The sequence below is a fragment of the Tauraco erythrolophus genome, chromosome 1 (assembly GCF_009769465.1).
Source record: "Tauraco erythrolophus isolate bTauEry1 chromosome 1, bTauEry1.pri, whole genome shotgun sequence".
Classification (NCBI taxonomy): domain Eukaryota; kingdom Metazoa; phylum Chordata; class Aves; order Musophagiformes; family Musophagidae; genus Tauraco; species Tauraco erythrolophus.
In genome coordinates, this window is record NC_141465.1 from 110434392 (window position 1) to 110461146 (window position 26755).

Genomic DNA, 26755 nt, shown 5'->3' on the forward strand with positions numbered 1-26755 from the left:
AAACAATCAAAAGTTTCCTGTGAAAGGAGATGCTTGCAGTCCCAAAATAATAAAATAAAATCTCCAGCGAAGGCAGCACAATGAGAAACTCTGTTGTGAATTAACAGTTGTATTGCTAGACTTAGACCACTTACTTTCCCCAGAGCACACAGAAATTTTGTTTGGCCAAGGCAGCACCAATTTCCTACCATTTATTTTCTTGTGGTGGACTCTAAAACACAAATTTAAGTGCATACCAAAGCACACACTCACACACGAAACCAAACCTGACTTTAGACAGTTGTTTAACTCAGATAGCACTTACTGAGGAAGAATGCAGAAGACCATGCAAGTGAAGTTACTTACAAAAGGATGTGTTGAGTCTGGCTGAGATAGAGCTATTTTTCCCCACAGCAGCCCTCATAGTGCTCTGCTTTGTCTTTGTAGCTAGAAAGGTATTGATAGCACACGAGCGCTTCAGCTATTGCTGAGCAGTGCTCATACAGCATCAAGGCTGCCTCTCCAACATTCCCCCTCCCTCATCCCCGAAGGCCAGAAGGCTGGGGGTAGGCAAGACCTTGGGAAGGGACATAGCCAGGACAGATGACCCAAATTGTTCAAAGGAACATTCCATACCATATGACATCTGCTCAGCAACAAAAGTTAAGAGAAGGACGGGGTTGGCATTCGTTATTACGACGTTTGTCTTCGAGAGAAAATGCTACACATACTGAAACCCTACTTCCTAGGGAATTGCTGGACATTGCCTGCTGATGGGAAGTAGAGAACAAGTCTTTCATTTTCCTTTGCTTACATCTACCTTAACAGTGCTAACTGGGCAACAGGTTCTTCCTAGGTATCATCTCTGCTTAACCATCAGGTAGGAAATCGGGATTGGTAATTAGCGCATCTAAATGGATAAAATCTATAAAAACTGATGAGAAGAGAAAACTCAGAGTATGTTTATATTATCATTATAGTTCATGAGATCAGATAGGTGCTTTTGAAGCAAATTATCTAGATTTCTCCAGTTTGATTGTGGATGCTTCAGTTCACATCACAACATAATCTTGGAATGTACAAATTATATTTCAGATGGCTAAAATGAAGGATGCACTCCAGGAGTGCACACGAAAATCAACTTGGGGAAATCCAGATCTTCAAAAATAAAGTATGTTTCAGTTGCTAACAAGACCAGACTAAAATACTTTGAAGTAACTTCCTCTAAAATGCATATCATGTGGACATTGGGTCCTCTGCACCGTTTGTGTTGCTCTTCAGAATCCCTGGTACAGGCACTGATAGCTAATGTGGGATCTTTGCTCATTCTGATAGAGGTCATCTGAAAAACAAGACAACTATGTTCCAAAGAAGCACTCAAGGTCTACCCATAGCTAAGTATCATCAAAGATTTGTACGCTTCTGACCTACCCAGCCCTCTTCCACTAACACTACCACATCACTGGGTTACCAGTAGTTCATCTGCACTAGTCAAAGGACTAAGTTAATTCCTAGGTGACACTGATCTCAGTAAAACATCTCAGATCTTGTCATGTTAGAGGTTTCCTAGAATAAAAGATGAAGTTTCCAGTTTGGTATCCATAAGCTACCGGCAATCACATATATAGAAGAGCAACTTTTTGTTGTGTTTTTTTTTTTTATTTTTATTTTTAAATCTGTAAGACACAAACACATTAGGTGGGTCCACAAGAAATAACAATCCCTTGTGCAGTATCTTGTGAAATCACAACCAACTGGAACTATTTTTCAGAATCCGTGCAAAAAGTTATTGCAAAACTGCTCTGCCAAAAAAGCGTTGTTATTGGGTATTTTTTTATTGCACACAGCTTGACAGAAATTAAAAAGAAGCTCCAGGCAGAAACCTTTTGATGTCCAGTAAGGAGAATTCTCAAACTTCAAACAGAATCTATTTCCATGGCTTTGTATTAAGTCTTGACACAATAGAATACAATTTTGACATCTTCTAGACAAAGATGGCTGCAGCTTTCAAAACACATGGTAATTTAAACACCCTGGTTAGTCATGGTAAGGTTAATTTCCCCGAATCCAGAATATAGAGGAATGTCTCTGCCTGAGAGGCAGAGAACTAAACAGAAATAAACTAAGCTCATCTGAGAAGAAATTTAGTCTTGACTCTTCTTCAGAATGAGTGATCTGATTTTTTATTCTTACTGGAGAAAAAGCCAGCATAACAGTAACCTACCATTAAAGCTAACAGTTCTTCCAATGGAGACAGAAATTTTGTGAAAAGCTGAAACAACTTGGCAATGGATTGCCAAAGGCAGAACACATACCAATAACCCACTAACTGTCAAGTTCAGACTCCACAGAGGTACAAGCTACCTGACAAAATTAAGAAACTTACTATCCTAAACCATAATTACACACACACAGTGGTGATATCTTCAGGACAACTTCTACAAGAGATGGTTGGTTGTATTGAGCACAGCCTTTCTGCCTGTGTTTTAGGAAAAATGATAGTGTATTCTGAAAAATTAGAATCTGAAAATGATTCTCAGATTGATCAGCTTTTTACCCCCCCCCCCCCCCCCCCCCAAGTTGTAGAACAAGAGATTATAGCAGGGGAAAAAAAAAATAATTTTAGCTTCCGGCTTCACAATTCTTAAACCTAGCCTATCTTTCTTTTTAAAAGGATTCCTTGATGTCTCACTAGAAAGGACTGAAGTTTTAGAGCGTATCTTTCATACTGATAGTATAATTTAAATTTGGAATGGCATCACTCAGCTATATTTACCTTTCAGTAGATCTTGTTTTGTCAAAACCTGATCCAAACAGCTGAGCTTCTAAAGGGCCTCCCCTTCTCTGTTAGGAGTCTGACATTCAGTCACACTTTTAGGGACAGCATTATGTACATCCAGTTTCTACATGCATCCTAATACCAATTATTGTAGTTTCATCAGCAGTCAACTACTGAATATACCATTGCTGTCAAGTTGAAAAAACTCTGATGCAAAAACCTTACAGCAGCTCAGGAATTAGTGACTGCCATGCTACATAGTTACTATTAAAATAAACAAGTTATTCAAACAAAAATCTTTATCACAATGAAGACAAGAAGGCACTTCTTTTCTGCCGTCACCAACCACAAATCAAGGACCTAAACAGAAATCTTACAGGCTATGACTGCCAGTGCTAGATTCAGGCATCAAAATACGTCAAGAATAAAATAACAAACTAGTATTTTAAATCAAATAAATAAATCAATCACTTCTTTAATCAAACCTTAGTGTAATATAGGCACACATTTTTAGAGCAAGAATGTCTAACTCATCCAGAAAGGAGGAATATACCAAGTAATTTTGGAATACAGCTTTATAAATACTGAAATTGAGAAATTACTTAACGTTGAAGTTTTTTTTCCCCCCTCCATCTTTTCCTTCCCATAAACTATTTATTCAAGTTAAAGAAGGGGCCGTCATAGCTCCCTTTTAGTATTTATAACAAATATTTTAACTTGTTGATGAATTTAAGAGTTCCACAAGATGTTTAGTACCATATTTGAACATTTAACAACAATCTGAAATTCAGGTGTATTCTGAGTACTCAAGATACATGTTAACAGTACAAGAACTTACCCATCAGTACTGGTTCTTTGGCTAAGGAAATACTTAAAAGGGTTTAAAGGATGTCTTTTACGTTGATGACCAAGCAATTTGGAAGAGATTTTTCAGAAATGTATAAATCCCACTTTTCAAAGTTACTCTGGTTCCTAAATCTGCCCTCCTCAATAAAACTTAACTGCTGAGGAGCTCAAGTAACATTCTAAAAATGGTGCTTGGACTATGTTGATCACATAATTATTTCCTCCACCAATTACTTAACAGAAGATGATGACCTATGTAACATATCAGATTTCATGAAGAGGAAGGGAGAAGTAAAAAAGAAAAATAAATAAATCAATCTTAAATATAGAAGAGGCAACTAAAACTTATGGAAAAAAAATCATATACATTTATTTTTCCTTTAAAAATAAAAAGGTTGTATTTGCATCTGTGTTGCTGTATTAAGATGCATATTTACTTGATTTGTATAAATCTGCAAGTAAAACATTTTCTCCTTGATATATTAGATGCTATTTATACACAGTTAAAAATGCTCATTGAAAACATCCCTTTAAGCAAAATGTACTATAGCAGTTAAACTTCAGGACCACAAAGATTTTTTCATTAGAACATCTTTGTATAGTTACTCATATGCTTTCAAAACTCTCATTTTTCCTTCAAAAATATAAGGGCATCCAATGAAGTACATTTTTGATGTTCAGAAGTCATTAAAAGAGAAATCTATGAAGAAAGGTAGAAATACAATCCACCATGACAGGGCACAAATGAATTAATTTCTTTTAGTGGTGCTGCCTAAAATCCAGCATTCTCTTGTAAGCAAAAATTATACTACTAATCTAATTCTAGCCCTATAGAACTGTGTATCACAAATCAATCTGGAAATAAAACTTCTATACACCATGCCTGGAGCAGAGACTTGCTGACACCTCCTTAGTATCCCATTGTGCAAATTACCAGCTTTAATTTTTAGTTCAAAGTAAGTTATTTAAAAAGACTGGTATTCTAAGAAGTTCAAAAAGAATGACATGACTTCTAGTCAAGTGAGATTGTTTCATTATGTGTTTGTTGTTGGTTTTTTAGTTTCTCATTATTTTTTCCATAAGAATATGTATTTTAAAGAACTAAAAAAAAAAAAAACAACAGTAAAACCAAACAACAAAACCAATCCACAATTCTGAAACTGATTTTTCATTGTTCTTAATAAAAAATAGTTTAGTAAAGTTAATGTAAGCACATCAAGGACTTTTATGGAAATAAGCATTTTGCTAAAATACTCCAGCTAGACGAAATATTGCAAATACTGTGAATGTTGTTTGAAAAGTATTTTTTTATTTTAAGGAATGCAGAGCTGGAAATATATGCGTATTTTTCATTTTAAATCCATTTAAAAAAAAAAAACAAAACAGCAACAAAAAAAACCCAAACCAATTAGCTCCAAATCCTGTAAGAATAGGCACAGCTTTGATGTTCATGAAAATTTAAGTACAGGAAAATGTAATCTGTTTACTCAGGATAAAAGATGGTAGCCCTACTTTCTTTCAATAAATAACAATACTCACTTTGAAGAATGATTTAAAGTAAGAATTTTGAGAAAAATTACAATAATTTTAGCTACAGATAAACTGTAATAGTGAAACTATGGAAGTGGGAGAACATATGTAAATGTAATTGAATGGGCCTACAAAAGAGAAAAAAAAAACAGAGTGAAAGCTTGCATCAGATATTTGGTTTCTGTTTCCTTTGCTAACAATATCTAGCCCGTACTCCACAAATACAGTCATTTAAATCTATCTTCAATACTTGTTCTCCGCGACAATTCAATTTTTACTTAATTTGAAAGCAAAGCCATAACCCACTGTTTGACATCACTTATGACAAGGATTACAGTGAACTTCACTATTGCAGATCAAAAGGAGACTTTAAAAATGCAATCATATTTAAATATTGAAGATTAAAAAAAGTATTAAAAAAGTGAATCTTTAAGTACATTAATTCAAATTTCCATTCTAAAGAAAATGAAGTCCAACTAATTGGACAATGACAAAGAAATCATTAGCCAAAACACATCTAAAACAAGTAACAGTGTCTCACTAAACAGATATGTTCCTCTTTTTAACCAGTTCTATCTGCTTACTTAGAGCAGACATGTAGCTTTTTTAATTACTTTTTTACTGTAAACTACTCTGTAGAGCCCCTTTATCTTAAAGAAGCAAATTTTATTCACCTGCAAGTAATGCGTCACCAACCAAGAAAAGCCATGAGGCAGCTCTGGTGAGAACAAGAGGACCGTACAGGTCCAATAAAGCCATGGTTTTTTTATACAAGCAACCTTTAACCTTTTTGAAAGGAAACTAAACCCAAATCTTTTTATGTTTATGAACAAAAGAGGCACAGCATTAGGAAGGTATCAGATTTTCAGATCTCCATGTGTTCCATCATGCCCTCCCTCAAAGCTTACACTTCAGTATAAGCTTTTTCAGTTTTGACTACCACTAATAGGAGGCCTTCCATTCTAAATTGTTCTGTGAGTCATGATTTAACATTCTCTAATTGATCCAACGATGTTGGTTTTGCTTTTTTTCTAGTTTTAACCAATCTTCATAGCTCATCTGTAAAGCTTCAGAATTCTGTGATTCAAAGCTGGATAACAATATCTACATTAAGATTTTTTCATACTGCAGAAGTGCCACCAAATGCTTATATTTACATTTATAATTTACTGATGCTCACAAGGCATTCCATTTTCTCTCAGTTTTGCCATGAATTTTTAAACAAAAAAGTACGATCCAACCAAACAATGTGTGTGCAGTTCAATGGTAGTTTGCAATTAAATGTGCCAGACATCTGTGAAAGTCTTAACTGGCCCTGTGCAAGGAAAAAATGAACAGTTCTGCAATTTAAAAAGCACAAAAACCAAAACAATGTTAATCTCACCTACAAAAAGGAAATATTATGTAAATATCTGTGATATAACTACCAAATACAGATAAACACAATCAAATCTCTGCAGGTAGAACACTCAGCCCTCTAAGCTGGGAGACAGGGACAGGGAGCAGAATGAAACACCCGTAATCCTACAGGAAATGGTTAGTGAGCTGCTACACCACTTAGATATACAAGTCTGTGGGGCTGGATGGGATCCATCCAAGGGTACCAAGGGAGCTGGCGAACATGCTCACCAAGCCACTTTCAATTGTTTATCATCAGTTCTGGATAACCAGGGAGGTCCCAGTTGACTGGAGGTTAGCAAATAAGACCCCATCTAAAAGATGGGCCAGAAGGAGCAGGCGGGGAACTACGGGCCTGTCAGTCTGTCCTCAGTGCCAGGGAAGGTTATGGAGTAGATCAGCTTGAGTGCCATCACAGGGCACGTAAAAGCCAACGAGGTGATCAGGCCCAGTCAGCATGGCTTTATGAAAGGCAGGTCCTGCTTGACTAAACTGATGACCTGCTTAATGGATGGAGGAAAGGCTGTGGATGTTGTCTACCTAGACTTTAGTAAAGCCTTTGACACCTTTCCCACAACATTCTCTTGGAGAAGCTAGCTGCTCATGGCTTGGATTGGCGTATGCTTCACTGGGAAAAAAATGGCTGGATGGCTGAGCCCAATGAGTTGTGGTGGAGTTAAACCCAGTTGTTAGCTGGTCACAAGTGATGTTCCCTCTAGAGCTCAGTATTGGGGCCAGTTCTGTTTATAATATCTTTATCAATGATCTGGACAATGGCATCAAGCGCATCCTCAGGAAGTTTGCAGATGACACCAAGTTGGGCAGGAGCGTTGATCTGCTTGAGAGTAGGAAGGCTCTACAGAGGGATCTGGACAGGCTGGATCAGTGGGCTGAGGTCAATTGTATGAGGTTCAACAAGGATAAGTGTTGGATCCTGCAACTGGGTCACAACAACCCCATGCAACATTGCTACAGGCTTGGGGAAGAGTGGCTGGAAAGCTGCCTGTTGGAAAAGGACCTAGGGGTATCGGTCAATAGATGTCTGAATATGAGCCAGCAGTGTGCCCATGTGGCCAAGAAGGCCAACAGCATCCTGGCCCTCATCAGAAATAGTGTGGCCAGCAGGACTAGGGAAGCGATTGCCTCCCCGTACTCGGCACTGGTGAGGCCACACCTTGAATACTGTGTTCAGTTTTGGGCCCTTCACTACAAGAAAGACATTGAGGTGCTGGTGTGTGTCCAAAGAAGGACAACAAAGCTGATGAAGCGTCTAGAGCACAAGTCTTATGAGGAGCAGCTGAGGGAACTGGGGTTGTTTAGCCTGGAGAAAAAGCAGCTCAGGGGAGACCTCACCGCTCTCTACAACTATCTGAAAGGAGGTTGTAGCAAGGAGAGCATCAGTCTCTTCTCCCAAGGAGCAAGTGATAGAATGAGAGGATATGGCCTCAAGTTGCACCAGGAGAGATTTTAATTGGACATTAGGAAAAATTTCTTCACTGAAAGAGTTGTCAAGCACTGGAACAAGCTGCCCAGGGACATAGTAGAGTCACTATCCCTGGAGGTATTTAAAAGACATGTAGATGTGGTGCTTAAGGACATGGTTTAGTGGTGGACTTGGCAGTGCTAGGTTAACAGTTGGACCTGATGACCTTTAAGATCTTATCTAACCTAAACAATTCTGTGATTCTATTCTATGATATTGGTCTCTGACAGTCAATTGAAACAGAAATTACTATATGATGTGATAAGAAGGAAGGAGTTCAAACATGGCCCTGATCCTTTCTTCTACCAAAAAAAGCTAGAAAAACCTTCCAGTCTTCCAGTTAAAAAAAAACAAAAAGATCTCTTATAGTAACTTGTCCACAGCAGTATGATGCTTAACTAAAAGCTAGCTGGGTGCATTTTGAACATATCCAGAACTGACAAAAACTTACGAAGTTCCTGTTCATTTGTTTGTTACTTTTAAATTGTAACTTACTATTCAACTACCATAACAAAGAAATTACATTTTTCTCCTATACAAGAGAGTGTTAAATAGCAGTAGCTGTCCGATAGACTTGAAAAAGGAAACATTTAATTTCCTCTTTAATACTACACACTTAATTATAATATTCCAAGCCTGTTCAGTCAGGAACTTAGAAAGCACAGCGTAGCTATGAGATACAAATCCTGCAAGTTCTGAGCCTTCTGTGTGAAAGCTGGGCATGCATTTCCAGTGGATGTGTCACACAAGGGGCGTTAGTAGGAAATAATTCCTAGATGTATAAGTAAAAGCTATAGAGCATAAAACGTAAGCGCTTTCATCCATATCCATCCATTGAGGCAGAATGTGGGATTAGTGACAGAGAAAGTTTAATACAAGCTGTTTACTGGTAACACTGTCCTCTGAGAAGTCTCTAAATAGCTTCCTGTGTGTGAAGAGAGACATCAGCAATCTGCACGAGAGAACAAGCCGATTTCTCTGGCAAACAAGACTTTGCAGAGGCAGCAGTGGAGTTGCTGAAGAGCTGTGTGCCACTGTCAGTGCTTTTAACCAGTCAGAATCTACTGGGGTATCAGAAACAGCAACGCATCTATGCACAGCCAGTATGCGTAACTCAATGTTCGTCACTCAAAAGTATCAAGCGCAATTTTTTAATTATGCCTCACCACTGCAAATGTCTACACAATGAAGCAAGTCCACAGATGTCAAAAGCTGAAAACCAGCTGTTTGTTGAAACACAGAGAAATTAATAGTAATGTACATTGATCAATCTCTGCATAAAACTGTAATTCTGTTTACAAGTGTAAATGAAAATATTTAACCCACAGGTTTTCTGTAACTCCTTAAGAACTGTATTTCAAAATATTTCCATCATTTAAACAAAACCTACCTCTGTGTGGTGAGATGGCCTTGGCTGGACACCAGGTACCCACCAAAGCTGCTCTATCACTTGCTCTCCTCAGCTGGACAGCGGGAGGAAAACATGATGAAACACTCGTGGGTCAAGATAAGGACAGGGAGATCACTCACCAATTACCATCACAGGCAAAACAGACTCAACTTGGGGAAATCAATTTATTACCAATCAAACCAGAGTAGGACAATGAAAAATAACACCAAATCTTAAAACACACACCCTCACACCTCCCTTCTTTCCAGGCACAACTTCACTTTTAAGTTCTCTACCTCCTTCTCCCCAGCTGCACAAGGGAACGGGGAATGGAGGTTGGGGTCAGTTCATCACATGTTGTTTCTGCCGCTCTCTTCCTCCTCACACTCTTTCCCCACTCCAGTGTGGGGTCCCTCCTACGGGAGACACTTCTCCATGGACTTCTGCAATGTGAGTCCTTCCCAGGGGCCACAGTTCTTCAGGAACTGCTCCAGTGTGGGTCCTTTCCATGGGGTGCAGTCCTTCAGAAACAGACTGCTTAGCGTGGGTCCCCCACAGGGTCACTAGTCTTGCCAGCAATCTGCTCCACCGTGGGCTCCTCTCTCTCCACAGGTCCTGCCAGGAGCCTGCTCCCCTGTGGGCTTCCCACAGGGCCACAGCTTCCTTCCGGTGCATCCAGCTGCTCTGGCATGGGGTCCTCCATGGGCTGCAGGTGGATCTCTGCTCCACCATTTACCTCCTTGGGCTGCAGGGGGACAGCCTGCCTCACCATGGTCTTCCCATGGACTGCAGGGGAATCTCTGCTCTGTCACCTGGAGCACCTCCTCCCCTCCTTCACTGACCTTGGTGTCTGCAGAGTTGTTTCTCTCACATATTCCCACTCCTCTCTCCCACTGCAGTTGCTGTTGCAGAGTAGCTTCTTCCCCTTCTTAAACATATTATCACAGAGGCTCTACCACTGTTGCTGATGGGCTCAGCTTTGGCCAGCAGCGAGTCCATCCTGGAGCCGGCTGGCATTGGCTCTATTGGACACAGGGGAAGTTTCTAGCAGCTTCTTGCAGAAGCCATCTCTGTAGACTCCCTGCCACCGAGACCTTGCCACGCAAATCCAATACACTCTCTGAGACCAGGACTACATCACTCCAATCCCCCAAATCCCAACACTTCCAAAACCCAGCATTATCCCAGACATTGTCCCCACAAAGCATCATACTGTAGTTTTTTTCTGTGATATTTTAATCCCCCAAGATCAGTCTGATTAAAGTATTTTTCCTCTACAGCTTATTTTGATGCTTATAGCAACAAAAGAGTTCAGGCAAGTCTTTGTTTTCAGCCACAATACAAACCTATTGACCTAGAACAGTTACTCAACATACAAATACATGAGAGGAAAAAAAAAAAAAAGAAAAAATAATTAAAATTATTACTAGGGAAACTGAACACGGATTAATAAGCTGGAAGCTACTTCCCATATAGCAGTAACAAAATGTATTAACAATTACTGCTAAATGCTACTTTCCTCAATAACTCTCTTGGTCGCATTAATTTTTAATAATGCCTCAGTAGCCTTTCATTATAGTGTTTTAAAGATCTCATTTTGCTACACTAAGTATAGACTATTTAGTTGGATTTCAATTTTCTAAATAAATAGAAATGCCAAAGAGTTTTTCGTAAGTCAGGATTTGTTTTTAGACCACAAATAATCACCTCCTATCTCCCAGGAAATCTTTGAGATTTCTTAAAGGAATTTTAAATCAAAATTCACATTGGCTGCACTGTCAGCTGCAGCTTGTAGCACATCCTGCTCATACTATGAAGTATCTGGTCTCCTCAACAGCTTATGCTGTACATAAGGAAACTTTTAAACCCAAGATTTTTCAAAAACTAAAGCAGCAAAAACATATAGAGTCGGTTCAGATGTACTGTTTAAGCAAAAAACCCCAATCCTCATCCACAAACATGCCACACATCCTCAAAAGCCCTAGTACTTCTAAAGGGCTAGGGGGAAACACAGCACTTTAAGAGACAGTAATACAGAAAGACATAACATGACCATGGACAGAGTTCAGAAAACTGAATCCCTGCGTTAGCAGGCTGGCACCAGTTTAGTTCAGATTGCTTAACCAGCTTCCTTACCAAGGAAGCCTTAAAATCTACTGTAATTCCACAAGGAGCATATGAGAGAGGAATTTTGAAATAATAATTTAAACAAGGTGCTCCTAAGATTCCTCTGACCTCCAGAAAGGATTTAGATTGTATCAACACTTCAAGTATCTTATGGGTTTTTCTGCACATCTGGATAATATCAGGTTTTGGTACAAGACACATTTAGGATTGATCTCAGCCAGAAGAGAATACATTTTATGTGCTGCTCTCTTTTCAGGGTGACGTTTTGCCTAAAACAGAGCTCAGTTGACTTAAAGGAAGTTGAAAAGCCAGTTATAACATGACTAGTGCAGGAGAAGACCCCAATTACAAGTTATTTGCAGCTATTGTGACTTCAGAGGACAGGCTAGAAGCACAAACCAAAGCTGTAACAAATGATCCACGAGCTTAAATCTGGACTATAAAAAAAAAAAAAAAAAAAAAAGGTATTTTCTCTTTACTTTCCGAAACCTCTTAACTACTTTAAGAGAAGGATTTCTTACTTTAAAAATTCAACACTTAAAGCATTTGAAGGCAACATATGATTCTATGCTTCTATGTGGGCTTAGACTCTGGTATTAACAGATGGTGGTAATTCCCTCAGACACTTAAAAAAATTAATAAAACGTCATATAACCAGTCATTTCAAGGTCTCTGTAAATCCTGGTGGACACTGCATCACTGAGACATGATAACCTGTTGTATTCAGGGTTTTCCACTCCTACCGTTACAAGTTGTTTTAAATGTGAAGCTTCCTTTCAGCAGTATAAGTTCTTAATAGCTAAACTTCACCTAAAAAACAAACTTACTTTTTTTTTTGTGCTGACACTTTTAAGAAAAGACTGAACTGGAGAAGTATCAGCTTATATGGTTTTGCCTCATTCAGTTGAAACTACTGTGTCTCTCTCATCCCTCCTTTTGATTGTTGCTCATAGTTATACCAAAGGCTCTTAATACGTTTTACATGCACTTGCATTAGTTTGAGCTGCTGAGTTTCTGAAGAAGTCATAGCTGGCTTAGTAAAGTACACCTTCAAGTGGGAAAAAGCATTACAGACTTGAAAACTATTTTTTTAAATGAACCATGACATGCAACAAAGCAAGTAGATCCAAATTTGTTCTTAAATGGAATGTAATCACTTTGCTTTAAAAAAAAAAAAAACACGCATAAGCTTTTTTTACTGCAACTAATTTTCCCTTGTTATAAATACTACTTGTACTAGTAATCAGGAAAATCATCACGACTGTGAGAACTGGGAATAATCTGCTGATAGGTTTCAGGAAATACTTGTAACTTCAACTTCATTGAAGAACAGTCCATTTTAAAGACAGTATCAACTCCTCTTCAGTGAGCACTACCTTTAAAATGTCAAATGCTGTACTGTATCAACTGTCAAAGACTGACTCCCCCTCAGTGACTAAGCCTACACATTGTTCCAGTCACAATGTGTTTATTATTGTACTTTGTAAGTTACTTTGAATAAGAGAATTATTTTCTTTGCATGAAATATGAACTACGAAAATTTTGTTACACAATATCTTTGCTTAATATATTACAGTTTCTGAGTTAGATATAGTTACATGCATATAAAGTGCTAGAGAACATTTAACCTATAAATATTACACTATACTTATAGTCATGAATCTCTTCTTTTCAATAAACTCCATGCAGAACTTCAACAGCTTTGGCTATTGAATATTTGTATTTTTTCCCTTCTGTTATCAAGCGTTTGTAACTTTGAAGACTATGCTAATAGCATAATTATTAGCTATTATGAGCATAATAATTTCAATCCATGCTCATTCGCTGTATAAGGTAGTATTTATAGTATACGTTAAGAGCCACAAAGTTTCATTAACTCAGTATCAAGTCATTAACTTCATACATTTGCAGCAGAATATCAAACGTAGCTACATTTTATATTTCTGAAATTCAAGAAATAATGCTGACCTACAACAATAACCGTGATTTGCAGAACTCGGACGCTCTTGGGTTTGTGTGTTTCATCCAAGGCTATCTATTAACAAGCAGGCACAACAGATGAAAAGCAAACACTCACTGCTGTGGCTCACAGAGGGCTGTTTTCTTTCTTGGCTGCATGTGGTGCAAATTGTCCTTTGCTGGGTTAGGCGTAGCAATATTGACTGGATTATTTGTGGTAGATATTGCAGCTCATACTGTGAGATGAGGAAAAGGATTGCTATAATTAAAAGGCTTCCCAGACTCCACCTCCCACTTTTTGGAAAGGGAGCACTATTATCTGCACAAGGAGAATAAAGATCTAAATGTGCAAATGATTAAGGGATTGGAACATCTGACATACAAAGGCAGGCTGAAGAGAGCTGGGATTGTTTAGCCTTACGAAGAGAAGGTTTGAAGAGATCTTATAAACGTGTATGTGTATTGTAGTGGTGGGCAGGGAATAGAGACAAGGGAGGCAGACTCTTCTCAGTGGCACTCACTGACAGGACGAATGGCAACAGGCACAGCAAGCTCCACTAACACCTAAACAAAAACTTGGCAAAGGAGCCTCTATCCTTAGAAATATCTAAAACCTAGGCAGACAAGGCCCTGAGTAACTTGCTCTAGTTGACCCTGGTTTGAGCACAGATATTTGTTTAGAGACCTCCAGATGTCTCTTCCACCTTCAAGTGTTCTATCTTTGAAATTTCTGTGATTCTGCTAGTTTATGAAAGTGCTCTGACAATGGAGTTTCAGGATGATGTTTTAACGTTCATGCCGAAGAGAAGATGGAGAGGCATGATCATTAACATGATCTTAATGGGGGGGAGAGGGAGGGAAGTGCGTTGCATATGAGCCCAGGACAGTAAGTTGAAGTTTCTTTTCAGATGGATTCAATACATTTCAGCCTTGGATAGTAGATGCAACTAACAGACTCTTCTTGTAATTCTATTTCCGCATTCGCATAATGCTAATTCACATAGTGATATCAAAAAAGATATCAAAAGATATCATAGCGATATCAAAAAAGATATCAAAAGATGCAATGGAGGCTGCAACATTTCCATGAGGAAAAGAGTGGATAAGAAAGCCTTTCAAATCACCTAAAAGCTGTATAAAATAAAACAAACAGAAAACAGAAGACTTCTGCAGGTCGTTTGAAGGTATACATGCCATAGCCGAAGATAGAGAAGAAAAAGCAAAGAGAAGGGTTTTGGAAACCCAGAGACTAAAACATGAGGCAGGGGCTCCACAAATCTCTTTAGAGAAAAAGAATTAGAAGAATGAAGTAGCTCCCACCTCTTCAGCATCTTGCTTGGCAGACCTTACTCAGTCAAATGTAGTTTTACACAAACACTTCTTTAAGTTTCAGCTCTCCAGCGCATAAAAATTAACAGCCAAATAGCCATCAGTCACAGATATGACTCACAAATACCACACACCTTGCCATTTACCAAACCAGATAATGTATTCCATTGACGTAACAGAAGGAAAAGAGGGGGTGCTGATATTAATTTTTTTACAACTTTATGTCATGAAGCTTCTTTCTCACGGAGGAACATGTTGAGGCAAACTATCCTATTGGACATGTAAACACAGTTTGCAATGATGGCTTTTGTTGGAGCTCTCAATCTCAAAAGAGAAAAACAAAAGCCACCAGCCATGAAAGTATAACATCACTTAGTGAGGTTCCTTACCTCCTTCCTCTTTCCATAACTTAACATATCCACAATGAAACTTTGAAATCCCTTGAAAAGTTTCATTTATTAAAATAAAAATTATGACTTGAAGAAGGAGGAAGCTGCTTTCTTCCTACAAAATTGGCTTTTTCTTCTCATGTCAGGTAACAGCTCTTGCCCCATTCTCTCAACATTCCAACTCCCACAATTACACAGCTGCAGCTAACGCCTTTCTGCAAAGATGCTGAATCCCCAAGTCCATTCCCCAGACCACTGGGAAGCACATTCTCCCTGCATAACATCCTCAGATATACTAGTTCAAACTCTGCTTTTGAAGACCTTCTTTCACATGCGTAGTGCTTTAACCTTTCCCAATCTTTAGGTACTTTCGCTCACATTATGGAGAAATTATGCAATTGGAGCTGACAGAACTCTGTAGCTACATTGTGATGTATATGTCCTATTGGGAGGGGCAGACGCCTTTCCCGTTCTGCTAGCTACAAAACAAATTCAACTTTAAGCAAGAATGCTCTTCTGATTTCAAAGTAATCTTTTCTGGTTTTTGTTTGGTTGTTTTGGGTTTTTTTTTTAGCTGAAGGTTCTTAACACTCAAAGTGACACAGGCAGATTTTTAGCTCACAGTGAAATCAAGAAATATTTTTTGGATGCAGAGAGTTACACAAAGTATTGCTAAAGAATAAGAGTAAACTCTGATCAGTCAAGCATGAGCAATCCAAGACAGGGGTTAGCTTCAGTCAGTTCATTACTAGCTTGAAAGTGTATTTATGGTTACTAGTCTATAGTTATCAAAGCATATCTTATTGTTTTCTATAATTCTGCAGTAGGAAAGAGTCTTTGTTTCAATAGGTTTGTACAGGCTCCTTTGTGAATCAAAGGACACATTGTTTCCAAATTCATATTTGTGTTTATAAGCATTCAAAACATTTTCTTTTTACAAAAGAGAAAAAAATGAATAAAAAAAACACGATAGTGGCTCTTAAAGCAGGCAACCAACCAAAAGCCAATAAAAGTTACAAAATTTCATGTAATTGAGTATTTGTCACAGCATATGAAGATTTAAAAGGAAAAAAAAAGTGAGACCATGTAAAACTGATTAAAATGTCATATTGCTGGTACTGGAGTTAGTTTAGAAGGCTCTACTAAGAGAATGATTATTTCCATCCTTCTGTCTACACTGTCCCAGTACTACAAAAGCCATCAGGTACCAAAAAGCACAATATGAATAACGATTTCTCTTGTAAGTGAATATCTTGCCCTATCTCACTTTCAGCTAATTCAAAAACATAATACCTATTCTGCATACTTACAAAAGGCTTCCAACTGTAAACAAAAGGGCAGTGAAAGAAACATCATTTTCCAAATATAGAAGTCAAGCATTTGCAAGCTGCTGAACAGCATAAGCGGTATTCACATTTTATGCAAGCCTATAGTGAATCGTTATGTTGGAACAATTTCACTGATGCAACCCAGTTTTAAATTAAAGCAGGGTAGTCACATTACCGGGTTGCATTAATATAAATGAATCTACATCACTGGTATATATCTTAGTAACAACAAATCTACTTAGACTTACTTATTTACTGACGATTATGATTTTTTACGTATTTCAAAAGTAGAACAAACTCTAAACCACAAAAATTACCAGAATACAAATTGTAGCAGAGAGTCAGTAGGTTGGTCAGAAGTTGAAGTACTTCTCTACTGGAAATAACAAATAAATCTTCCTCTTGGAGATTAACAATCTTCCTAAATTGGAAGTTATGAAACTATAGTTCAAATAGCTGAAATCTGTCAGAATCCCATAGTTGAAACAAGTACTTCGATCATTAAGGAAGCAATATGTTGATTCTCCACAAATAATCCTCTTTTTTTTTTTTAATTGTTCACTATCATTATGCTGAATATCATAGCTGAATACTGTATCCTTCACAGTATATCCAAGCCAAACCCTTTCAAGACAGAAGCAGGAGGTAGATCAACAAATTCAAAACTGATGTTTCAAAAGTTCTGCTGCCTCTGACTATAAAAGGAAGTTCTAAATTTGATTCAGAGTTAAAGAAAGCATAAGGGTTCTGTCTATGCAGGAATTAATAAAACTCCACAATGGGGTATTTCTGAAAATATGAATGGTCATTAAGAATCAAATTTCACCACAAAATAAATGGAACTTCATTAACATAAGCACACACTACTACACACTAACCCTTTGGCTACCAGGCATATACAAGATATCAACTAAGGAGGTAGCTGCAATGATACTGTTCTGTGTAAAGTACTACGAAATGCTGTAGTAACATGAGAGCATTTCAAATAGCAGATTTACCAAGACAGAATAAGATACAAAACAAAAAAGTGCAATACCAAGTAATGAACAGGTAAGATTAAGAGACTGATTTAAAATAGCTTGGATAGCTTATTAAGTTGATCTAGCTGTGTTAATACTTTTCATAGTATTTATCAGGACATAAAAGTCTCAGTTTTACTACTAATCCAACCACAGATTTCATTCCACTTTGACTAAATTCAGTACAACGTGAAAGGGGAACAAATGCTTCAGTAGCAATTCAGAGATGATTATGCAGTTTTTGAGTATTGCTTTTCATTGCTTTTTTTTAAACTATGTAAGATAGATAGTGATTCATACATTTGAAAAGTATGAGTGGAGACACTGAAGAGCATTAACACGGAAGACAAAACTGCACCACAGCCTCCTAGATGTCAACCTTGTGAACGTAATGAGCCATGTCCCTTGACTTCTACCCCTTTGAGTACTCATTTGAAAGCCAAAGGGCCAGGGAGGGGACAGTGAGGGAAAACACAGTCGGGAGAGTAAGATTAGTGTATAACTGAGTACACAGCTAAATGCTTCGTTTTGCAGAACACATGGTTTAAATGGGGAATCAGGTCACAATTTTGTAAAAATAGCATCTCGATAGAGAAAGGTGCTAACCTTCTGCTTGATGCAAAGGGAGAGAACACAGGTAGAGTCTCAGGTGGGAGCAGGGGAAAAGGCCAAACATTGGAGGTGTTTTATTAATACCAGTCTCAGAACTTTATTACTTCAGTGTGACAAAAATAATAAAAAAGCCTTTAGGTATTCACCTCCCTTACAATCCATGAACTGAATCCTGTAAAGACAAGTAAGATGTAAAGCTAAGAAGAAAATAGCTGTTCAGAGTCAAGCAGTAGGGGATCCTGGATTATGTTCACACATAATATGTAATATGCTCATAATGACAGATTTTTAAAAGTTATTGCCTATAGAAATGTATCAGTCTATCATACCAGAACCACAGCAGATTCCAAGCCACCTCCTGAGGTATCACTAGTGCTTCATAACTGATACAAAGATTGAAAAAACTTCCCACCCACCACTGTTAAAGATTAGATAAAAAAGCCAAAAGCAATCAGTTATACTAAGAGATTAAGTGAACATTCAGTCATTCAAAGATGTAACCAAAACTAAGTTTTCCATCAAAGTATTAGATAGTGACAACAGCTACAGTACTCTTAAGTAGCTGCCCATGGAATGTTATTTTACCAACTCTCACACTGGATACTGCTCTTTTCATATAGCTCTAGTACCTTCTATAGCAGCTTCCAGACATAGCTTAGTATGGAGATAATAAGAGCAGGATAAAAAGGAAACAGTGGGACAGACAGTAACTTGGAAAAGGACCGCCACCTCCAGTTCAGAATTACCTAAACCAAAACTCACACATACACCAAAAAAAAACACACAAACCCACAAAAAAAAAACCACACCAAAAAAACCCCACAAATTCCCCCAAAATTCACTTTTTGAGTAATACTATCACCAGATAATTATACTACAAAAATAGGAAGGCTTCAAACAAGAAAACGCAGTAAGATTCTCAAGCCCACAAAGCTAGTTCTACAAGAAAAAACAGAAGTCCTATGACGGAGGCTACAGCTCACAAGCCCCACGCTTCCTCAGAGTACAGCAGCATCCAGTGAACAAACGTGATGCTTCCTCGCCACACGTGGAACTGTGCCACAGGACGTTTCAGCAACTGAAACTGCAAACGGATTCAAAGAACTCAAATATCAAAAGCCAGCTTTAGCTCAATCAGACCCTCAACCAATGTGTGAAAAAAAGGAGTACCAAAGGAAAAAAGAAAAGAAAGAAAATAAAATCTTTCTCGCATATGCCCCGTATCCCTTTACATTTTTCCTCATGACCACTACTACAGAGAGCCTGTAGGGAGAGAAGGATCTCTCACATAATCCAACCCGTTTGCACTGAAGCTGGAAATGCCGTTCCTGCAAGTACACAATGTGAGAGAGTACCAAAAAATGGTTTACCTCTTGTGATGGGTGACTAACACTGAAGTAGGATGGAAAAGCCAAGAAGATGAGAAGAGCTAGGCAGAAGCGTGGGCTGTAGTCAACAAGAACAGTAAGAGACTTTTTGAACTATGCCTGGTGTTTGACCTACTTCTTATAAGCACTCTCTAGCCTGACAAAACACATATAAAAGCTTTCCAGATTGCACAAGAACCCTGGTCAGCTACACCTGCATCAGATCAAAATCTGTTCAAATGTGCACCACATCATCTGTTCAAGATGCATAGGCAAAACAAGCCGCACGTGGAGGCACCAGTCACAACTTCTTAGTATCAGTCAGCTTCCTGTTCACCTTTCTGATTTCATGTTGTCGTAGAATCAGCACTACGAAACTCAAAATCAAAAATCCTAGGAAATTCAAACTGGAAGAGACAAAGCTTTCTAAAAGCTTAGAACAATGCAATTCACGTCGTCATATATGATGAAAGCTGGCCAGACAAGAGACCGTTCAAGATTACACTGAAGGAAAAATTCTCAAGACCATTAAACCACTGGAAAAGCAGAGAATCAAGGAAACAAGCCAGTTAAAATAATGAAAGGAAAGGTCATTCGAGATATGTCATAGACACACTAATTAAAGCCATGTGTGGAAATGTTGAACTAGGAAATAAGTGAAACAAAAACACACCTGAAGTAGAAGAATACAGATGGACAGCCTGATCCGCTTCCACCTTAATATCATATTTGCTGGAGCACATGATGCAGAACTTTATTTTAAACATCAGTCTACCACACATCATAAGCACAAAAGGGTATCAAGAAGCAAAGGAACGAAGGAGAATAACAACAAGCACATCTATCATAGCAATTACAACATCCTTGACAGCACTCTAAGAAAACTAATAGAGCTGTTCAAAGGGGAAAGGCCTCCTCATAAACAGGAGCACAAAACTGATGCCAAAATACCCCCAAAGAGAAATCACTAAGAGCAACTGGAGAATTACGTTGTTTGCAAGGAAAGCTTTTTCCAGTTTGGTGCTTTGCAGTGCACAAGGGTCAGTGAACACACATCTCAGAGCATGCTGAACCTGAGAATTCATATTAAACACACGGATTGATCAAAATCAGCACCATCACAGAAGAATGTATGAAGTACGAAGAGAAGTTCTCTCCTACTTCCAGAAACGTAAAAGGAATACAATATTTTATAAAATCATTCTAGAAAAGCCTTCAGCTCACAGACTCTTAGCATCTTCTGACCTTCATAGTGTTAAGACTAGGGTTTTTTTTTAAGGACAACTGTAAGTAGTTCATAGGCATTGGCATATAAAGGGCTGAACTCTGTCTCCATTATGTCTTCCACTGTAATGTTAAACAATGAAAAATATTACAAGCAATACTGGAAACTTCACCAAGCTATACTCCATTAAACAAATTCACCAATATAAGAGAAATTTGAACACCAAGTTCAGAGGAAAAGAAGTGTCACTAAGAAAAAGAAAATCATCCAGGGAAACAACTAATAACATAAACAGCATAGGCATGCCCAAGAACAAAATAGTGTCTGAGCTGAAAGTCAACGGCTAAAATCTGGCAAACCGGAAAATACAACAACATACTAAACACCGAAGATTTTCAGCACTGCATAAAAAGCACTTCACCATGTCACAGATACAATGAATCACCGTGCCCACCAACATCAGAATGTATCATGTGAAGTAAGTCTGAAATGCAGAGATCACAGTGTGGGGCCACCAAAACAAACATTTAAAGGTAAAAATTGTCCAAGAGAAACCCTAAAAAGAAAAATTAACAGGAAAGAAGAGCAACCATCTCCATGACAAGGGCAAGCCAAACCAAAGTTTTGTCTCAGACATTTGCTGCTGGTTCCACGCAGATGCAGGAAGAATGAATAGACTTCATTAAGCTTTACACAGAGGAGGAGTAATCTCAGATAAGAAAATAAAAAAAGTATCTCAATCTAACTTCTGATTCTCTCCAATAATAAAAGAAGCAGCAGCTATGCAAAATTCTGATACTTAAAAGATATTACCAAATGCCTTATAGATACCAAACATGGTATAGTATAGGTTATACTTCTCTCAGAGACTTAACATATCAACTGAGATCAGCTCTTTAAGCACTGTCCACTCGTTATCACACTTCCATCAAAAGTCATTCCAAAAGAGTAAAGATAAAAGCTGAAGGAAAAGTAAAACAACAAAAAAAAACAAATCAAGTTCTCTCCATGCCCACTCACTCCTCAAAGAATGCTTCTAAAATGCAAAGCTGCATTTTAAGTTGCTATTAAAATCCTTAATACAGAATCAGGTAACGTCTAGTAGTTCAGGGATATGCCATCAGCTTTCCTTTGTATCTGCCATATTCACTATGTTTGTTTCACATATGAGTAAATTTTCAAAATACACAAGCAGAAGTTTGAGACATTCACTGCCCTGAGAAGAAAAAGATTAGCAGAGACAATATAACCTCTCGCTGCTGTGGGAATACTGACTATTATATATTAGAGTCCATCTGTTAAGTAATGACTGATCCAGAATGCATCGCTACTGCAGCAGACTCCCAAGCAGTTTCACATTCATACACGTCTCTCGATGCCGAGAGCACTGTTAAACACTCCTGCGTTTATTTTAAAATATAAGCATAGTTTTCAGCTATAGGAACTAATTAGTAGGTAGATTTTACAGGCAAGCACTGTAACAAGAGCTATATGTCCTCCACACAAATACCAAAACACATTCTAACCTCCTCCCCTCAAAGACAAGCCAATGTTAGTCCAGTTGCTGATGCATTAACAGCCAGAATTAAAATAAGCTTAAATATCAGTAAGAAGAATGAAAGGAGAGAGAAAACCAGGAAATGATTAAACATCTTTGTATCTTTCATGATCTATACGAAGCTAGTTAATAAAATAACTGTAGGTTTTTCCCTTATTTCAAGTGCTACTTTTAAAGGAATAGGTAATAATCCAATAAAGTTATGATGACTTCTACCACACTTGTACAAAAAAAAAAAAAAAAATTTACAAATCACATCTCAGTTAAGTGTCAAACAGCTTGTAGAGAGGAGTAGGAAATATACCAGATTACTGTTTTGACATATTCACAGAACTATTAGGGCTTTAACTCTCTGTGTTCAGATAAGCCATAAATATTAAAATGATCTGACCAAACCATGTCTTTCCCTGCATGCTGCAGCTTTCCCATTCAGTCTGTGCTAGGTCAAATGCAAATAACTGTCAAATGGAAGAATGCATCCTTCTAAAGTGTTTGAAACAAAATATATTCTTTACATGACTGTGTAAAATGAGTGGACGTTAGAAGCATTAAACTCATTTGAAACAAAGGCAGTTTCAATTAATTGCCATTCAGTTTTGAGCAGTCATTTTTCTATCCTATTTTATATGCAAAAACTGAGGATATTTCATCTGCTGAACTGCTCCAAAAGCTTTGCTGCAGCAAATCTTGCATTCAGGAGCAGCACTAAATTGCACATAATTGAAAGTGATTCATTTTTAGATCCACTCGTTTGGCTTCTGTAGGTTCCTCAGGCTTTGGTGTAGGTAGCGCAAAAACATTAAGTCATACAGTCCTGCAGTAACTCTTTCACTCCACGAAGTGAGCAGATGACTAAGGAGCTACATTTTAGCATCTTCTCCTTGTTTCGAGCTATTTACCAGCGTACGATAGTGTTTTTCCATGCACAGACCTTAAACAAAATTAGCAACAGCACTTACTTTGCAGACAAGAGCGTGTTTTGGAAAGCGTGGCAGATTATTAAAACATGAGCAACCCAATACAATACTGCAATACAACTAACTCTTTATTACAGATTATTAAAGCGTATTAAATCCTTGCAAAAATCTCCCTCCTCCCTCTTCCTCTACAGAAAATACTCAACTAGCTCTGAGCTAACAGGGTTAAACCCTTCACATGTTTCAGCCACTAAGAAAAGATACCAGCTCAGGCTGCTTTTTTTAATCTTTTTCAATTAAAAATAGATACTACATTCACACCACTCTTCTTCCAGTGAGGAAGCCACCAGGTTACAGGGCAGCATCCAGGACCTGAAATTTAATTTCCTTATTTTTCACATTCTGAATGGCACACACTCCACTTCTGCGGGAAGCAGCCGGGGGGGGGGGGGGGGGGTGGCACTGGGAAGGGGAAGAGTGGCCTGTCTGTACTAGGTAGGGTCCTGCGTGGAGTTTAGGGAGCGCTGAGGGGGCTTCTGTCACACGCACGGCGAGGAGACGAGCCGGTCGCGGTACCACGGAGGAGAGAAAGGAACGAGAGGAGTTTGGGAAGGAAAGATGGTTGGAGAAGGGCCGTACATGTAGGAGGGACACGGGGGCAGGGAAAATGAAGGTCCCTTTCGGGTTGCAGAGGGGCGGGGGGGAGCCGGGAGCAGCCCCGGGAGGAGGTGGGCTGCGCGGGCTGGTGCCCAGGGGCCCTCTGCCCGCCGGGGCGTCACCGGGGCGGGGTGCCCAGCCGCTTACCAGGTTCAGCACCGTCTCCACGATGTCCCGGTTGCTGACCTCTCCGACCTGGATGAGTCCGATGAGGACGGCGAATTTCATCCGGATATTGCGGATCGGCACTGACGGGTTAATCATCCCCGCGGGGAGCACCACGGACCCGGAGCCCGACGCCCTCAGCTCCCCCATCACCGCGACGCTGCTGCCGCTGCTGCTGCTGCCACCGCCTCCGCCGCCTCCACCGCCGGCCCCGACGGAGATGAGTCCCGCGGGCTGCGGGTCCGGCCCCGACATCGGCTTCTCGCTCGCCATTTACCCCCCGCCGTTACCAGCACCTGCCGCCGCCGCCGTCTCCCCGCCCGGCCGGGCCGAGCCGCGCATCCACCGCAGTCGCACCCGGCGGGGCCGCAGGGAGCCGGCCCGAGGCGCAAGCACCGTCCCAGGAGCCGCTCCCCCGCTCCGCTATAATGAGGGATTATTATGGGCGCCGATGCCCCGTTAGCCGAAGGCTGCGCCCGGTCGGGGCCGCCTCCTCGCCGCGGGGCAGGAGGAGAAGGCGCCGCCGAACGCGGCGCGGCCCGGCGGAGGCGAGCGGCGCGCGGAGCTGACGGCAGCGCGAGCGATTGCCGCCGCCGCTGTTGTTGTGGAGCCGAAAACGCCGCCGCTCACGCCGCCATGTTGCCGCCCCCTGCCTGCGGTAGCCGCGAGGGCGCCTGCGCCGAGCCCGCCGGGGGGAGTGGCCGGGCCGGGCCCCCCCGGCTGGCGGGGAGACAGGTGAGCAGGTGCGCGGCGGCCGCGCTGCTACCGCCGCCGCCGCGGCGTGAGGGGCCGCGCTGAGGCGCGCAGCCGCCGCCGCGGTGCCCACCGGCTCCGAGGAGGTTGCGCAACGCCGCCCGAAGCGACAGGGTGGTGCCCGCCCGCTTCGGCGAGGGGCCGATCACCCGGCCAGCAGCCCGGCCTCGCCCCGCCGCCCCCGGGCGCCCCCTGCGGCAGGGGCGGACCGCTGCGCCCTTCCTCCCCCACCCCGGGCTGTCCGCCGGGCGGCGGGATGGCGGTGCCGCCGCGGCGACGGTCCGCGCCCCTTGCCAGCCGCAGGCCTCCGCCGCGGGGGGATGCCCCCTCCTCGCCTGCCCCGGGACCCTGCTGGCGAGGGTCGCCCCTCGGCCGCCCGGGCAGTGCCCTGCTGGGCTCCTCGGCCGGCTCGCACGCCTTCGAGCCTCTGTGATCTCTGCCGCGCCTTCCCCGCTCTGGTCCCATGCTGTTGTGCGAGGAGAAATGTCTGGATAGGGACCTTTTGTTTGATTTTTTTTTTTTTTTTTTTCGGGAAAGGTAGCAATTTCAGTCTTAGCAAGCGGTCAGGTTTGAGGGAGAGTGTCCAGAGTTGTAGCAGGACTCCCGAGCTTCGGTCCCCCGGGGCATGGGGAGGGGCAGGGGAAGCCCTGGAGTCTGCCAGCTTGAGAGCTCGCGTTGTGGTGTGTGTTCAAGGAGAGGGACGTTTTCCCCGCGGTCTTATTAATACTTCCACTCCTGGTTCCTGCTGGTGGTGTTAGATACAGAGATGTCCAGTCGACAGCAGTTTTCCTGAGCCCCTTGGTTTCACTGATGCCTCATGGCAATGAGCATTTTTCCAAGCCTCTCCAGTATGATTTCAGGGAAAGAGAAGTACCTCTGATGTTTTGAGGAGGCTCAAATTATTCTAATGGTTGTTTGAATAAAGTTGTATACATTTGCTCTACATGTGCTGGAGATAATTGATCCCTGTTCAAAAACATATTCTGTCTTTGCTTCATAGTGACTGTCATTGCAAAGCTCAATTTTACGACAAATCTTGTCCCCTGGTCTCAGAATACCATTTGTGCTGTGTCTTCTGTAACCACAAGTTTAGGAATTTGACTGGATTGCCGGTCCTCCTTATATCCAGCTTTAGAAAATAAACTGCATAAACACAGTGAATCAGCAGGACTGGGTCACTATATCCTCCAGGATTACAGCAGCTGGTTTAAGCTCCACCAAGAGAAGAAAGAGAAGACCTCAGCTCTCTACTATGAGGTGCGTTAGCCCTACGTAATTGTAAATACAGCGTGTTACATTTACTCGATTGCAAGGTCCATAGGCACTTGACAGTATGCATAGCCCAGATGCATAGACATGACTAAATGTCGTGGTTTTAGGCTGATCCAGCAACTAAAACTCACACAGTCTCTCCTTCTCCAGTAAAGTAGAGAGGAGAGAAAAAAAAACCAAAGGGACTGAGGGTTGAGACAAGAACAGAGGGAGCACCCACCAACCATGGTCCTGGGCAAAACAGGCAGAGCTTTTCTCAAAGCAAAACAGTTTATTAATGATTACTTAGAAGGACAAAGGGAAACAAAAACCGATTACTTGAGAGGACAGAAAGAAACAAAACCAGATCTTAAAACCGACACCTTCTCCCCCCCCCCCCCGCCTTCCTTTTCCTCCCGGCTCTACCTCCTCCCCCCAGCAGCACAGGGGGCAGGGACTGGGGGAGTGCAGGTCAGTTCATTCCGTGCTGTTACTGCTGCTTCTTTCTTAAAGGAGAAGGAGTCCTTACACCCTTTTCCCCTGCTCCAATGGATCCCCTACCCATGAGGAAAAATCCACAAACTTCTCCAGCGTGAGTCCAGCCCACTGGAAACAATCCTTCCCTACAGATTGCTCCGGTGTGGGCTTTACCACAGTCTCGGGTACTTAGGGAGCTGTAGCCACTCGCTCCGGC

At 40.7% G+C, this 26755-nt stretch overlaps 1 protein-coding gene across 7 annotated transcripts in view; it reads right to left on the minus strand.

Moving 5' to 3' along the window:
- The window catches only part of NBEA (neurobeachin), a 531270-nt gene extending 506940 nt beyond the window's left edge, over nt 1–24330 (minus strand). For all 7 annotated transcript variants that reach the window (XM_086612868.1, XM_086612875.1, XM_086612851.1 and 4 more), the window contains exon 1: nt 24040–24330. In XM_086612868.1, the coding sequence (XP_086468994.1) occupies nt 24040–24330 (291 nt within the window). The remainder of the gene's footprint in view (nt 1–24039) is intronic.
- Between the last annotated feature and the right edge of the window lie 2425 nt (nt 24331–26755).